The sequence below is a fragment of the Mustelus asterias genome, unplaced genomic scaffold (genome assembly GCF_964213995.1).
Source record: "Mustelus asterias unplaced genomic scaffold, sMusAst1.hap1.1 HAP1_SCAFFOLD_129, whole genome shotgun sequence".
Lineage (NCBI taxonomy): Eukaryota > Metazoa > Chordata > Chondrichthyes > Carcharhiniformes > Triakidae > Mustelus > Mustelus asterias.
Window position 1 is genome coordinate 61,749 of NW_027590163.1, and position 16,167 is coordinate 77,915.

At 45.4% G+C, this 16,167-nt stretch overlaps 2 protein-coding genes across 2 annotated transcripts in view; one reads left to right on the forward strand and one right to left on the reverse strand.

The window, feature by feature from the left end:
• The window catches only part of LOC144484821 (uncharacterized), a 57,934-nt gene that overhangs the window by 38,197 nt on the left and 3,570 nt on the right, over positions 1–16,167 (reverse strand). Inside the window, exon 3 of the mRNA XM_078203183.1 lies at positions 4,581–5,049. Within this exon, the coding sequence (XP_078059309.1) occupies positions 4,581–5,049 (469 nt within the window). The remainder of the gene's footprint in view (positions 1–4,580; positions 5,050–16,167) is intronic.
• Positions 7,803–10,405, forward strand: LOC144484812 (uncharacterized). Its single transcript, XM_078203176.1, has 2 exons — positions 7,803–8,450; positions 8,618–10,405. Exon 2 carries the CDS (start codon positions 8,950–8,952, stop codon positions 9,871–9,873), a length of 924 nt encoding a protein of 307 aa, XP_078059302.1. The 5' UTR covers positions 7,803–8,450; positions 8,618–8,949; the 3' UTR covers positions 9,874–10,405.

Genomic DNA, 16,167 nt, shown 5'->3' on the forward strand with positions numbered 1-16,167 from the left:
AAACTTCAAGTTTTCTGATGTTTCCTCCAACAAACTGGAAGCAACAATGATTAAACACTTTTTCATAGGGAACATAGCCCTTAAACTGTAAAATTAAACTTTGCCCTTTTACTCTTAACACCATTAAATATCCACTCAATGGATATATTTTACCCTGCCTTGGAATGTTGACATACTTTCTCCAAAAACCAGCCCAAAGTGATTCTTTACTCCAAGGGTTTATTTCCATTGTTTTCCTTTTCCAGTCTGGCAACCTTTAATCCCAGAACTGTCCTTCACAGTGATGGTTCTCCTGGACATTTTCCCACGAACACAAGCAAGGCGAATCTTCCAGCCTTGGTTCAGAATTCTCAGGAATTTGTGACCAACATTCGACATCAGAGCAGAAGTAACCATTTGGCCCTTTGAGTCTGCTCCATCATTTATTTAGATCATGGATGATCTTTTTGTGTTGCGTTCTCGTGCTATACCTGATACTTTTGATGTCCTTATCGAACAAGAATGAGTATAAAGGCAAAATTCTGCTGTTGTTGGAAACTGAAACAAAAACAGAAAACGCTGGACAATCTCAGCAAGTCTGACAGCATCTGTAAAGAGAGAATAGAGACAACATTTTGAGTCAGGATTACTCTTTATCAGAGGTGAAGACAAGAAAAATCGGATAAAATTTATCCTGTGAGGGTCAAGAATTGGGAAGCAATCTATTAAACCTCCTCTGAACCACTTTCAATGCATTTGTATCATTTCTTAAATAGGAGACAAAGCTGCAGCCAGTGTTCAAGATGCAGTCTCAGCAACGCCCTGTATAACTGAAGTACATGATGTGGAGATGCCGGCGTTGGACTGGGGTAAGCACAGTAAGAAGTCTCACAACACCAGGTTAAAGTCCAACAGGTTTATTTGGTAGCAAATACCATAAGCTTTCGGAGCAATGCTCCTTCGTCAGATGGAGTGGTCTCTGTTCTGAGACCACTCCATCTGACGAAGGAGCATTGCTCCGAAAGCTTATGGTATTTGCTACCAAATAAACCTGTTGGACTGTAACTGAAGTACAACATCTTTACTTCTCTGTTCAATTTCTCTCGTAATAGAACAAAGAAAATTACAGCAGTAACAGGCCCTTCAGCCCTCCAAGCCTGCACCGACCATGGTGCCTGACTTATCTAAAAACCCCTACCCTTCCGGGGACCACATCCCTCTATTCCCATCCCATTCATGTACTTGTCAAGACGCCCCTTAAAAGTCTCGACCGTATCCACTTCCACTACCTCCCCCGCCAACGAGTTCCAGGCACCCACTACTCTCTATGTAAAAAATCTGCCTCGTACATCTCCTTTAAACCTCGCACCTTAAACCTATGCCCCCTAGTAATTGACTCTTCCACCCTGGGAAAAAGCTTCTGACTATCCACTCTGTCCATGCCCCTCATAATCTTGTAGACTTCTATCAGGTCTCCCCTCAACCTCCGTCACTCCAGTGAGAACAAACCAAGTTTCTTCAACCTCTCCTCATAGTTAATGCGCTCCATACCAGACAACATCCTGGTAAATCTTTTCTGTACCCTCTCCAAAGCCTCCACATCCTTCTGGTAGTGTGGCGACCAGAATTGAACACTATATTCCAAGTGCGGCCTAACTAAGCTTCTATAAAGCTGCAACATGACTTACCAATTTTTAAACTCAATACCCCGGCCGATGAAGGCAAGCATGCCGTATGCCTTCTAGACTACCTTCTCCACCTGCATTGCCACTTTCAGTGACCTGTGTACCTGTACACCCAGATCCCTTTGCCTATCAATACTCTTAAGGGTTCTGCCATTTACTGTATATTTTCTATCTGTATTAGACCTTCCAAAATACATTACCTCACATTTGTCCGGAATAATAAAGGATAACATTCCATTTGTCAGAACTTTGATTTGTTTGAACTAAGATTTATGGGGGTTCTCTTGTTTACAAGAACCTCCCTAATCGTAAATCACACCAGGTTCCAGTGTCTTAACCATATGGCAAGAAAGAACACTTTAAATGGTGAATTCAGAAAGTTATTAAATCATTAAAAATTTAACAAGTCAGAAAGATAAAAAAAACAGAGTGTTGATTAACAGTTAATAGAGAAAGTTTAACATTAACAATTGAACAGACTTCTCTCCATCCCTCTCAGACCAGGACATGAAGTGACCGCTCCGAAAACGTGGATAACTTGTAAAACCAACAGCTCTCAACACCTCTCTGTAAACATATCTCCCTCCACCTCTCTCTACCAAATTGCCTTCTCAAGACCACTTCTTTATACTTTAAAAATGTCAAAAGACCATCTGAGCCAATTCCCATAAATCTTCAATTATGAACTAAAATAGACACGAGTTTCCGGGCGATTTAAAAACAAATGAACTGATGCGGAAAGGGTTAACTTTTCTACAGAACCTAAAGGGTTGGGGAGTGAGCAGCAAAAACTTGGCACACAATTACATCACTTTACACAAGTTTAAAACAAAACAAATGATCTTAAACTTCATCTATTAATTATTTTTGTTATATTCCTCAACCTATTTAATTTGATCAGTTATTGTTAGGGATGGGTAACTTCTGTTCTTTATAAACTGGTTCACTCATTTTGTTAATTCCACATGGGCTCGGAGAATCAGAACCCAGACTCTATCATCCTTATCCTTTTTCTCCTCTCCCACCACTCCCTCTGTTTTGCGGGAGGGTCGTGGGGATTCCAATCAGACCAAATCATTTTATCATAAAAGTAAAATACTGCGGATGCTGCAATCCGAAACAAAAACAGAAAATGCTGGAAAATCTCAGCTGCTGAACACCAGCCGGTCCTGCAATAATCTCATAGAATCTCTACAGTGCAGAAGGAGGCCATTCAGCCCATCAAGTCTGCACCAACCACAATCCCACCGACCCTATCCCCATAACCCCATTCATTTACCCTAGCTAGTCCTCCTGACACTGAGGGGCAATTTAGCATGGCCAATCCATCTAACCCACATTTCTTTGGACTTTGGGAGGAAACCGGAGCACCCGGAGGAAACCCACACAGACACGGGGAGAATGTGCAAACTCCACACAGACAGTGACCCAAGCTGGGAATCAAACCCGGGTCCCTGGCGCTGTGAGGCAGCAGTGCTAACCACTGTGCCACCGTGCCACCCCAGTTTAATTCTAACTCATTCTGAGTAAATATTCTCACCAGGTCCTCTGTTGGGGCTCTGCTAAGCAGCTTTAATGGTCCATGATTGCAGAAACTGAGCAGTCACAGGAATGTGGTCAAGATAGTCCAGTCCCATAATGCCTCACATTCAATCTGCTGTCCTTCAATTATAACAGAATATGTGGCTGTATGTAGCTGCCTCGGCCGTGGTCAACCCCAACACTGCCTTCCTGAACTGCTACAATGCCTGAGGTGTAAGTACACCCACAGTGCTGTTAGGGAGGGATTTCCAGCTACACATTCCAGACTTTCACTGGACTGTAGGTGGATATCAGATTGATATATTCCATTCAACCACTCCCAAGGCGAGTTATTCCAAATCCTTTATTGTCCAGGACAATATATTTACAATATCTTTAAAACAGAAATTAAACATTCCCATTTGATTTCAGAAATTAACACATTCTGTTAGTTTGTCCATTCTTGTCGATGTCAGGCTGGGGTTGTTCCTCTTGGAGCAAAGGAGGTTGAGGGGAGATTTGATAGAGGTGGACAAGATTCTGACAGGTTTATCACAGAATCATAGAAACCCTACAGTGCAGAAGGAGGCCATTCGGCCCATCGAGTCTGCACCGACCACAATCCCACCCAGGCCCTACCCCCACATATTTACCCACTAATCCCTCTGACCTACGCATCCCAGGACTCTAAGGGGCAATTTTTAACCTGGCCAATCAACCTAACCCGCACATCTTTGGACTGTGGGAGGAAACCGGAGCACCCGGAGGAAACCCACGCAGACACGAGGAGAATGTGCAAACTCCACACAGACAGTGACCCGAGCCAGGAATCGAACCTGGGACCCTGGAGCTGTGAAGCAGCAGTGCTAACCACTGTGCTACCGTGCCGCCGTTTAGATAAGATGGACAAAGAAAACCTGTTCCCATTAGCTGACAGGACAAGGACGAGGGGGACACAGATTTATAGTTTTGGGTCAGAGAGGAAGGGGGGATGTGAGGAAGAATATTTTGATGCAGCGAATGGTAATGACCTGGAACTCGCTGCCTACGAGGGTGGAGGAAGTGGAGACAATAAACAATTACAAAGGAAATTGGATGGGCATTTGAGGGGGTTTCCAAACAGATATAGTGACTCTGAACTTCCTCACACCCTGTCACTCTGTGATCCTTGAGAAATCTGAAACCAGGTATTCGCAACAAGACTCAAAGAGAATCAGCCCACTGGAGGCAAAGTCATGAGACCGGCCAGTCCAGCAGAAAGAAACCCTCCGACCCTCCCCATTGACCAACTGTGAGAATGAACAAAATGCAGTCCTGGATGTAATTGAGAGCAGAAACAATTACAGCAGAATCCAGCCCCTGGAATCACTTGTGAACTCGCTGATGTCTCAGCAGCTGGGATAAAAGACTGAATCTCTTCTCACACACAGAGCAGGTGAACGGCCTCTCCCCAATGTGAATTCGCTGGTGTGTCAGCAGGCTGGATGAATCACAGAATCCCTTCCCACACTGAGAGCAGGTGAATGGCCTCTCCCCAGTGTGATATCGCTGGTGTCTCTGCAGGTGGGATGACAGAGTAAATCCCTCCCCACATCGAGAGCAGGTGAACGGCCTCTCCCCAGTGTGAACTCGTTGGTGTTTCCGCAGGTCGGAAGACTGAGTGAATCTCTTCCCACACTGAGAGCAGGTGAACGGCCTCTCCCCAGTGTGAATGCGCTCATGGACCGGCAGATCGGAAGATCGAGTGAATCCCTCCCCACACTGAGAACACGTGAAGGGCCTCTCCCCAGTGTGAACTTGCTGGTGTCTCTGTAGGCTGGATGACTGAGTGAATCCCTTCCCACACTGAGAGCAGATGAACGGCCTCTCCCCAGTGTGGTTGCGCCGATGAGCTTCCAGCAGAGATGGGTATCTGTATCTCTTGCCACAGTCCCCACATTTCCATGGTTTCTCCATGGTGCAGGTGTCCTTGCCTCTCTCTTGGGTGGACAATCAGTTGAAGCCTCGTCCACACACAGAACACGAGTACAGTCTCTCCCCGCTGTGAATGGTGTGATATTTATTCAGGCTGTGTAACTGGTTAAAGCTCTTTAGTCAGTGCACTGGAACACCCTCACTTGAGTGTGGCAGTGTGTTGGTGCTTTTCCAGTCACACTGACACTTCAAATCTTTTCAAATCGACAAACCGGACAATCATTTCTCCTTCTAGATTCAAAGTCCGATGATATTCAGCTCCCAAGGAATATGACTCTGTCAGATCTAGACGTGACGTTTGAGTTTTCAGTCTGTGATTCCTCTTTCAATATCCTGTAAAATGAGTTTACAAAAGTCATCAGTGTCAGTACAGGATAGAAATTCAGAACAGACAATTCTAGTTTCTATGGAACATTCTTTCCTATTTCAGTCCCAAAAAGCTGTGAACTCCATCCCACACACTCTCCCTCCATTCTCACTCTGCTGTATCTAATATTCACCCTCCCAATTCTCCTGAAGGTGCTGATTGAGGCTGATTGACAGATCCATGCTCACTGCTTCCTGTCCTGGACACAGAGACCATAACAAATAGGAGCTGCAGTCGGCCATTTGGCTCATCGAGCCTTTTAAACTATTCAATGAGATAATTCGTTCATCTACCTCAGCATCATTCTCCCCACACTAAACCCATATCCCTTGATATCTTCAATATCGAGAAACCAATCAATCAAACTCTTGAAAATAGTTGATGACTGAGGTTTCACTGTCCTCAGGGGTTGAGAATTCCAAATCTTTACCACATCCTTGAGTGAAGAAATCCCCCCACATCTTAGCTTTTGCTCCATCTTCTTGTCTGTTCCCCATAACCTTTGACACCCTTGTCAGTCAAAAATCTGTCTGACTGGAATATATACAATGATCCTCAGCCTCCACTGGTCCCTGTGGAAGAGAAATCCAAAAGACTAACAATCCTCTGAGGGAAGAGATGTCTGGAAATATATAACGTAGCTACAGTTCCACATTACAAAATATTCAGATCCCAAGGAATATGACTCTGTCTAGACGTGACGGTTGAGATTTTTGCCTGTGATTCCTCGTTCAAAATCTTGTGAAATGAGTTTGCAAAAGTCATCACAGTCAGTATAGGATAGAAATTCAGAGCAGACAATTCTAGTTTCTATGGAACATTCTTTCCTATTTCATTCCCAAAAAGTTGTAAATCTCCATCCATATCAATGGATTCTCACCTGGTGTTGTGAGACTTCTTACTGTGCTTACCCCAGTCCAACGCCGGCATCTCCACACTCTGAGCGGAGACAGAGAGAAGTAGGAGAGGCCGGAGGTGAGGAGAGAGATTTTATACATCTACAAATCAACAGGAACTTTGACAGAATTTCCAAACCCTGTGAACACCATCAGGTCCAAGTTTCTCCCCAACTCACACACCACCCTGACTTGTCTGACATCCAGTACTGAAAGAACAGAAATTTATTTCATATAAATACTGGGAAGACTGAACCCATTGTGTTCAGTCCCCACTACAAACTCCACTCCCTCACCAACAACTTTATCTCTCCTCCTGGCAACTGTCTGAGGCTGAACCAGGCTGTTCACAACCAGGGTGAAATAGTTCATCTCAAGATGAGCTTCCAGCCACATGTCCACATCATCATCAAGACCACCTTCATTCATAGAAGCATTAATAGTAATTAATTAAAAGTAATGAATAATAAAATAGTGTAGAAGGAGGCCATTCAGCCCATCGAGCCTGCACCGACAACAATCCCTATCCAGGCCCTATCCACATATTTACCTGTTAATTCCCCCTGATACCAAGTGGCAATTTATAATGGCCAATCCGTCTAACCGGCACATCTTTGGACTGTGGGAGGAAACCGGAACACCCGGAGGAAACCCACACAGACACGGGGAGAATGTAGAAACTCTGCACAGACAGTGACCCGAGGCTGGAATTGAACCCGGGTCCCTGGCGCTGTGAGGCAGCTGCACTAACCACTGTGCCACCGGGCCACATGTCAGTGCCATCGCCCGACTCCAGCCCAGTCTCAGCTCATCTGGAACTCTCACCCATTCCATTGTGACGTCACACCCTCACCCATTCCATTGTGACATCACACTCTCACCCATTCCGTTGTGACATCACACGCTCACCCATTCCATTGTGACGTCAGGGCTTCCCTCTCCGATCACAATCCCTGCCGGCCTCCCACATGCAGCCTCAATGGCGGCAGTCAGCCCGGGTCTAACACTACAAGCTGCAGCTCCATTTGGTACAAAGGGAAGTTCATTTCCGGGGTTTGGGTTTGAACAACATGTTTACGAAGCCTCTCCACCCACCCGCCACATTTATCATTCCCCGCACGCCGCCCTCTACCTGGTATTGATCTCGCTTCCGAGTTAAAACCATCCGTCTGTCCATCGCCATTACCCGCACTTCCTGCCCCTCATTCACTCCGCTTGGTTGGAGGACCAGCCGCTCCCGTTCGGTCCTCCAGCCCCGCCCCTCATTCACTCCGATTGGTTGGAGGACCAGCCACGCCCGCTCGGCCCTCCAACCCCGCCCCCTCTTCCTATTGGTCCGGAGCTGCCGTCAATCAGTCCCCGGGCATTGTGATGTGGAGCATGCGCAGTGTCATTGCTGTCCTTGGCGCTTGTTTGTCCCGGAGAAGCGGAGTCAGCGTTAGGCGGTGGCTGGGAGGATTTGGAAACACTTTGTGGATCCGCAAACCCTTCAGAATCATTGTCAGCTCCCTGGTTTGCAACTGCGGGGCTTCTCCCTCCCTCCCTCCCGGGAACAGGCCCAGGTTAACGGCCCCATCCTGGCTCAGCCACTGGAGGATGGTTCACATCAGAGGATGGGGACAATAAATAAGAGGTTACACTTTGGCCTCAAATCAATGAGGACTCTGATCTCTGGGAAGGAAGGAAACCCTGGGAGGTGGGCGGGGAGGATTCACAAACACCCGCTGGAGGCCCCAACACCCCCAATCAGACCCATTGGTTTTATTGTCAGTCTGCAGACAGCAGCTGGAGAACTGAACCCAGTAAGAGTTTTAACAACACCAGGTTAAAGTCCAACAGGTTTATTTGGTAGCAAACACCATTAGCTACCATTAGGTGTTTGCTACCAAATAAACCTGTTGGACTTTAACCTGGTGTTGTTAAAACTCTTACTGTGTTCACCCCAGTCCAACGCCGGCATCTCCACATCAGAACTGAACCCAGACAGAGGAGAGGGAGGGAGAAAACTGGAAGTGGAGAAAAGAAATGGTGAGATGGGTTTGGATTTCAGCCCAGGGAGGAGGAAGAGTTTGTGGGACAGGAATTTATTGATTTGGGGAACAAGAGAGGAAGAAATATTCCAGAGAATTAGAATTGCCTGTTCAAAATTTCTATCCTGGACTGACAGTGATTAATTTTGTAAAGTCCTTTTACAGGTGAGGTGAAGAAACATCACATCAAAATCAGACAGAGTCTCGATTCACTTGGACTTAAATATCCTCAGACTTTGACCGTGGAAGGAGAAATGTTTGTCTTCTGTCTGGAGAAGAAGATTTCAAACATCAGCGTGACTGAAAAAGCACCAAGATACACACACACCCGAGTGAGAGTGTTTCAGTGAATTGACTGTGGAAAGAGCTTTATCCAGTTACGCAGCCTTAAAAAACATCACACCATTCACAGCAAGGAAAAACTGTACACGTGTTCTGTGTGTGGATGAGGCTTCAACTGATCGTTTAACCTGGAGAAACATAAGGACACCAGCACCATGGAGAAACCGTGGAAATGTGGGGACTGTGGGAAAGGATTCAGTTACCCTTCCCTGCTGGAAAACCATCGGCGCAGTCACACTGGTGAGAGACCGTTCACCTGTTCTGTCTGTGGGGAGGGATTCATTCAGTCATCTGGCCTTTGGTCTCACCAGAGAATTCACACTGAGGAAAAGCCATTCACCTGCACCTCCTGTGGGAAGAGGTTCAGGCATTCTTCAGCACTCACTGTGCACCAACGCACTCACACCGGGGAGAGACCATTCATCTGCTCCGTGTGTGGGAAGGGATTCACTCAGTCATTCCACCTGCTGTCACACCAGCGAGTTCATACTGGGGAGAGGCCGTTCACCTGCTCCGACTGTGGGAAGGGATTCACTGGGTCATCCCACTTACTGTCACACCAGCGAGTTCACATTGAGGAGAAGCCATTCAGCTGCACTGACTGTGGACGGAGTTTCAGACAGGCATCCTCCCTCATTGCACACCAGCGAATTCACACTGGGGAGAGACCGTTTACTTGCTTTGTGTGTGGCAAGGGATTCACAGTTTTACCCACCCTGCTGAGACACCAGAAAATTCACACTGAAGAGAAGCCATTCAGCTGCACTGACTGTGGAAAGAATTTCAGGCAGTCATCCAACCTCAGTGCTCACCGACGCACTCACACTGCAGAAAGACCATTCACATGCTCCGTGTGTGGGAAGGGATTCAATCGGTCATCCAACCTCTCTGCTCACCAGCGAGTTCACACAGGGGAGAGGCCATTCACTTGCTCCGTGTGTGGGAAGGGATTCGCAAAGTCTTTCAACCTGCTGGCTCACCAACGCACTCACACTAAGAGGCCATTCAACTGCTCTGTGTGTGGGAAGGGATTCACTCAGTCACAATGGCTCCTGAGACATCAACAAGTTCACAAGTGACTGCAGGGGTTGGATTTTGCTGTTTTTGCTGCTGTTCAGTATTGACAGTCTGACAATATTTTATTTCTGCTGATGTGAACAAACCCTATAACTAGTTGGAATTTAATATTCTGGAAATGTCACTGATTTTCGGGGCTGCAATGTCACTTTTTAAAAGCAACACCTGTGATCTTCCCTCTTAACTGAAGAACTCTCACAGGAACCTGTTGAGAATAAAATTAAGAACTTTTGCTTCAATTCTAATTTGATCTTTGGGGCAAAATCTACAATTCATTCTCTGAAAGATCCATCTGCAGGGCACAAAGTATTTATTTTCAATGCTTGTATTGAGATTTTCTGGAAAGCTGCTCTTTGATTTTTAAGGGCTATTTTTTGGTTTCCAGGGCATCGTTTTCCATTCTCAGTAACTCCTTTATTAGTGATGTAGTCACGTAGTAACATTACCTTTTGTGTTTCTGTTAGTTTACTTCTTTGAATAAGATAGCACAAATACTGAAGACTGTGTATATATTAAATCTTTTAAATTGGAATCTATGAATGATATTTTTTGTTAACTTATTTTAAAAATACTCCCATACTCTCTTTCCAAAATGAGAATTCTAACTATTTGACACAAGGTAACTGAATCAGATGTTTACTGGTTCAGACGGTGGAGCAGGAAAAATCTCTCCCGATTCTGATCTTCATTGTGTGTGGATTTACATTGATAACCCATCAATAACCTCACTACACCAGCTGAGATCAGCTCTGACCGGGGATTCTGTATGTTGTCTGTGAACGTTAAACTGCAAATAAAAGCAGTTTAGAATATGAACCTGGATGAATGGATCTCAATTTCTAATGTGACGACCCAAGTGATTGTAAGTACGTTCACAATATCTGTTTACTCAAATTCCTGAGCTGTAAACCCCACCTCCTGAGATATATAAAAATAATCAAGACTTGTTCAGCAGAATGGGGAAAGCTCTGCCGATGGTCGGATCATTCCTTTTGAGGCTCACACTGCTATGAAACTAGTTCTGTAGCAGGAAGACACAACTCCTCCACACATCACCGATAGGCTGCTGAGTCAGTGAACTTCTTTTCTCAAAATAGGTGGCAAAGCTGTTCCTCCAGTTTGAGACTGTCTCTGCAGATGTAGCAACATCAGGAGAGACAGAATCTGTGATTGGAGGAGATGGTCCTCACAGTTTCTGTCTCTCCCATGTACAGGATGATTTATTTTTTCCAGTAGTTCCTCCCAAGACAGAATTTCTGCGGGCCTTTTGGCAAGTCATGTTGCAGCTTTATAGAACCTCAGTTAGGCCGCACTTGGAATATGGCGTTCAATTCTGGTCACCACACTACCAGAAAGATGTGGAGGCTTTGGAGAGGGTGGAGAGGGTACAGAAAAGATCTACCAGGATGTTGCCTGGCATGGAGGGCATTAGCTATGAGGAGAGGTTGGAGAAACTTGGTTTGTTCTCACTGGAACGACGCAGGTTGAGGGCGATCTGACAAAGTCTACAAGATTGTGAGGGGCTTGGGCAGAGTGGATAGTCAGAAGCTTTTTCCCAGGATAGAAGAGCAGTTACTCGGGGGCATAGGTTTAAGGTGCGAGGGGCAAGGTTTAAAGGAGATGTACGAGGCAGATTTTTTACCCAGAGGGTGGTGGGTGCCTGGAACTCGCTGCCGGGGGAGGTAGTGGAAGCAGATACAATTGTGACTTTTAAGGAGCGTCTTGACAAATACATGAATAGGATGGGAATGGAGGGATATGGTCCCCAGAAGGGTAGGGGGTTTCAGTTCAGTCGGGCAGCGTGGTTGGTGCAGGCTTGGAGGGTTGAAGGAATGTTCCTGTGCTGTAATTTTCTTTGTTTTCTTTTGAGAGTGAATTCACCATCCACAGCCATTTATTTTGAACCCTGGTTTGAAATATTCTCACTCTGGGTTTAAGGCTTCACGGCGTAATACACAGATTTAGATCTTACCACCAAACACCAATTCATATCCTCATCCGAGTCCCAGATTTAAATGTGGTTGTCCAAACTAGGAAACATATATAATTTGACTCTTTTTAAACCTGATTCACCACACCCCTGCCACACTAACTACAACAGATTGTGTTTGGGACCAGTTGTTCCGTTAAAGTCTGTGTTGTTCTCAATGATGACAGTTTTAACCTCTCCGTAACCTGTCCTAACACTTCTGCCCTCCAGGGGGCTCTGTTTTTCTGATGGTGACATTCCCTGTTTACCCAGTCAGCCCTTGAATTGTTTGTGAATCCAGTCACATGTCGGTTAGACTGGATCAGGGCGGCAGATTTCCTTCCTTGAAGGGAATTAGAGAACCAGATGTGTTTTTACAACAATTAATTCATGCTCATCAATATTTTTGTTGAAACGTGGTGGGATTCAAACCCAGGTCCCAAAATCATTATAATAAATAGAGAAAATGCTGGATAAACTCAGCAGGTCGGTTCTTTTCAGAACTCCAGCATCTGCTGGATTTTCCTTTATCTCCAAATCATTCCCCTGGATTACTCCTGCTCTGGCTCTAATTCCAGTCAGCTCAGACAACAAAAACAGGTTTCACAAAATCGCAAACATTTAAAAAAGGAGGTAGTCAAAAGGCAGGTAACTATAGGCTGGTTAGCTTAACTTCTGGAGGAGGGAAAATGCTTGGATCTATCATCAGGGAAGAAATAGCGAGACATCTGGATATAAATTGTCCCATTGGTAAGACACAGCATAGGTTCATGAAGGGCAGGTCATGTTTGACTAATTTGGTGGAATTCTTTGAGAACATTACATGTGCAGTGGACAATGGGGAACCTGTGGATGTGGTGTATCTGGATTTCCAGAAGGCATTTGACAAGGTGCCGCACCAAAGACTGCTACATAAGATAAAGGTGCACAGTGTTACGGGTAATGTATTAGCATGGATAGAGGATTGGTTAACTAACAGAAAGCAAAGAGTGGGGGTAAATGGGTGTTTTTCTGGTTGGCGATCAGTGACTAGTGGTGTGCCTCAGGGATCAGTGTTGGGACCGCAATTGTTTACGATTTACATCGATGATTTGGAGTTGGGGACCAAGTGTAGTGTGTCAAAATTCGCAGATGACACTAAGAGCAAAGTGTGCAGAGGATCCTGAAAGTCTGCAAAGCGATATAGATAATCTAAGTGAGTGGGCGAGGGTCTGGCAGATGGAGTACAATGTTGGTAATTGTGAGGTCATCCATTTTGGTAGGAATAACAGCAAAATGGACTATTATTTAAATGGTAAAAAATTGCAGCATGCTGCTGTGCAGAGGCCAAGCTGATTGGAGGAGGGAAAGCACTTCCTCCTCTATGACTTGATCTCATTTGCATCTTAGCCAAAAGGCCGAGATACTGCTTTTAAAAATTGCTTCATATGAAACATATGAAGCTTCAATGTAACCTAATGACCTCAAACAAACCTCTGCAAGACGTGCCGGATCATTGACACGGATGCCATCATCTCACGTGAGAACACCATCTACCAGGTACACGGTACCTACTCTTGCAACTCGGCCAACATTGTCTACCTGATACGCTGCAAGAAAGGATGTCCCGAGGCATGGTACATTGGGGAAACAATGCAGACACTACGACAACGGATGAATGAACACCGCTCGACAATCACCAGGCAAGACTGTTCTCTTCCTGTGGGGGAGCACTTCAGCAGTCACGGGCATTCAGCCTTGGATCTTCAGGTAAGCGTTCTCCAAGGCGGCCTTCACGTCACACGACAGCGCAGAGTCGCTGAGCAGAAACTGATAGCCAAGTTCTGCACACATGAGGACGGCCTAAACCGGGATGTTGGATTTATGTCACATTATCAGTAACACCCACAGCTTGCCTCCTGGGCTTGTAGAATCTTAATAGCTGTTCTGTCTGGAGACAATACACATTTCTTTAACCCGTGTTTACTGTTCCCCCCACCCACATTGTCTGTACCTTTAAGACCTGGCTGGAGGATTCACATTCTAATCAGTATTCTGCAATTTGATTTTGCACTGTTTGAGAGCACATTTCCACTCCATCTGACGAAGGAGCAGTGCTCCAAAAGCTTATGGTATTTGCTACCAAATAAACCTGTTGGACTTTAACCTGGTGTTGTGAGACTTCTTACGCTGTGCAGAGGGACAGGGGTGTCCTTGTGCAGGAATCTCAAAGAGTTGGTTTGCAGGTGCAACAGGTAATTAAGAAGGCAAATGGAATTTTGTCCTTCATTGCTCGAGGGATGGAGTTTAAAAACAGCGAGATTATGTTGCAGCTGTATAAGGTGCTGGTGAGGCCACACCTGGAATACTGTGTACAGTTTTGGTCTCCTTACTTGAGAAAGGATATACTGGCACTGGAGGGGGTGCAGAGGAGATTCACGAGGTTGATTCCGGAGTTGAGAGGGTTGGCTTATGAGCAGAAACTGAATAGACTGGGGCTATACTCATTGGATTTCAGAAGAATGAGGGGAGATCTTATAGAAACATATAAGATTATGAAGGGAATAGATAAGATAGAAGCAGGGAAGTTGTTTCCACTGGCGGGTGAAACTAGAACTTGGGGGCATAGCCTCAAAATAAGGGGAAGCAGATTTAGGACTGAGTTGAGGAGGAACTTCTTCACACAAAGGGTTGTGAATCTGTGGAATTCCCTGCCCAGTGAAGCAGTTGGGGCTACCTCATTGAATGTTTTTAAGGCAAGGATAGATAAATTATTGAACAGTAAAGGAATTAAGGGCTATGGTGAGCAGGCGTGTAAGTGGAGCTGAGTCCACAAAAAGATCAGCCACGAGGCTCGAGGGGCCAGATGGCCTACTCCTGCTCCTAGTTCTTATGTTCTTCCCACAATTCCCACATTTCCATGGCATCTCCCTGTGACTGCAATTATGTTCCAAAAGGCCAGATGATTGGTTGAAGCTTTCACCACACCTGACTAAACCTCTGACTAACCTGAGTAAAACTGAGGATAAAGTATTGGTGTCTGTAAGGGCTAAAACAATACCCTTGGCTTCCTTGCAGATCTGTGGCACCAAGTTCAAGACTCCTTCATGAATCATCCTCTTGGCCTCTTGCCTGTCAACTGTCCATGAGAATCTCATGTTTCAGAATGTTCACTGCTCATTCTTCCAGACCTAATGAGTATAGGTGCAACCTTTCTCCAAAAGACAACGAGTTGGATTCTGTGGGATCACTTCCCCAAAACTGGAGAATCCCCCCCTGAGGTCAGAGGACCCCCCGGCCTGCTACGGTTCCTGTGGTGGGTGGGATGGGAGAATTCTCCCCTACACCTTCACAACCTTTCCTCAAAAGCCAACACCTTCATCTTAGGAATGGGCCTGGTGAACTTTCTCTGAACTCATTCCAATGAAAGCATGTCATTCCATAAGTAGGGAGACCAAAACCGCACACAGTATTCCAGCTGCTATCTCAGCAATGTCCTGTGTAGGTGCAGCAAGTTCCCTTTTTCAAACTCCACCCCCTTGCAGTAAAGTCCAACACTCCATTTGCCGCCTTCTTTACTTGCTGTACCTTCATCCTACTTTTTCACGATTCATGTACAAGGACACCCAGATTCCTCTCTACGGCAGTATTCTTCAGTTTCTGTATATTTATAAATTGTTTGCTTCTCTATTCTTCCTGCCAAAGTGGAAAAGCTCCCACTTTCCTGCACTATACTCCATCTGCCATTTTTCTGTCCATTCAGGTAACTTATCTGTGTCCCTTCCAGATTTTTTGTAACAACCTCACAACTTGCTTTTCTACCTATCTTTGTATCATCAATTCTGGCTTCATCCAAGTCATTGATCAAGGTGGCTGTTTTTCTCTCTCTCAGTTGTGGGTGATTTTTGTCTCTATTCTCCTGGAAACTGAATGAATCTTGTTCCAAACTGGGTTCAATATCAGATATTTCAGGGAGTCAGGAATCATTCGCCCCTGAACCTACACTGGTAAAACCCCAGGCAGTTCCTCAGTGAGGATTTTTCTGGTTCCTCACCATATATTAGTCAGGATACTGAAACCCAACTTTTTTACAGTCCACTCCTGGAGGCCCCACTCCCTGAGCCGACAACATTCAGCAGTGTCAGTGCTGAAGTTTCACAGTGGGAGTGATTCCCAGAGTAACTGTCAATCATATCACCATTGATGTCCAGGTTTGTGTATTTTTAGTTATCCTGATGTCTAACACACACACATCAATAAAACAGGGAATTCCTGCAAACAAACTGCAGCTTCTTCTCTATCTGGAGATCCAATGTTTGTTGAATAATTGTCCCAGCGGTTAACAGGC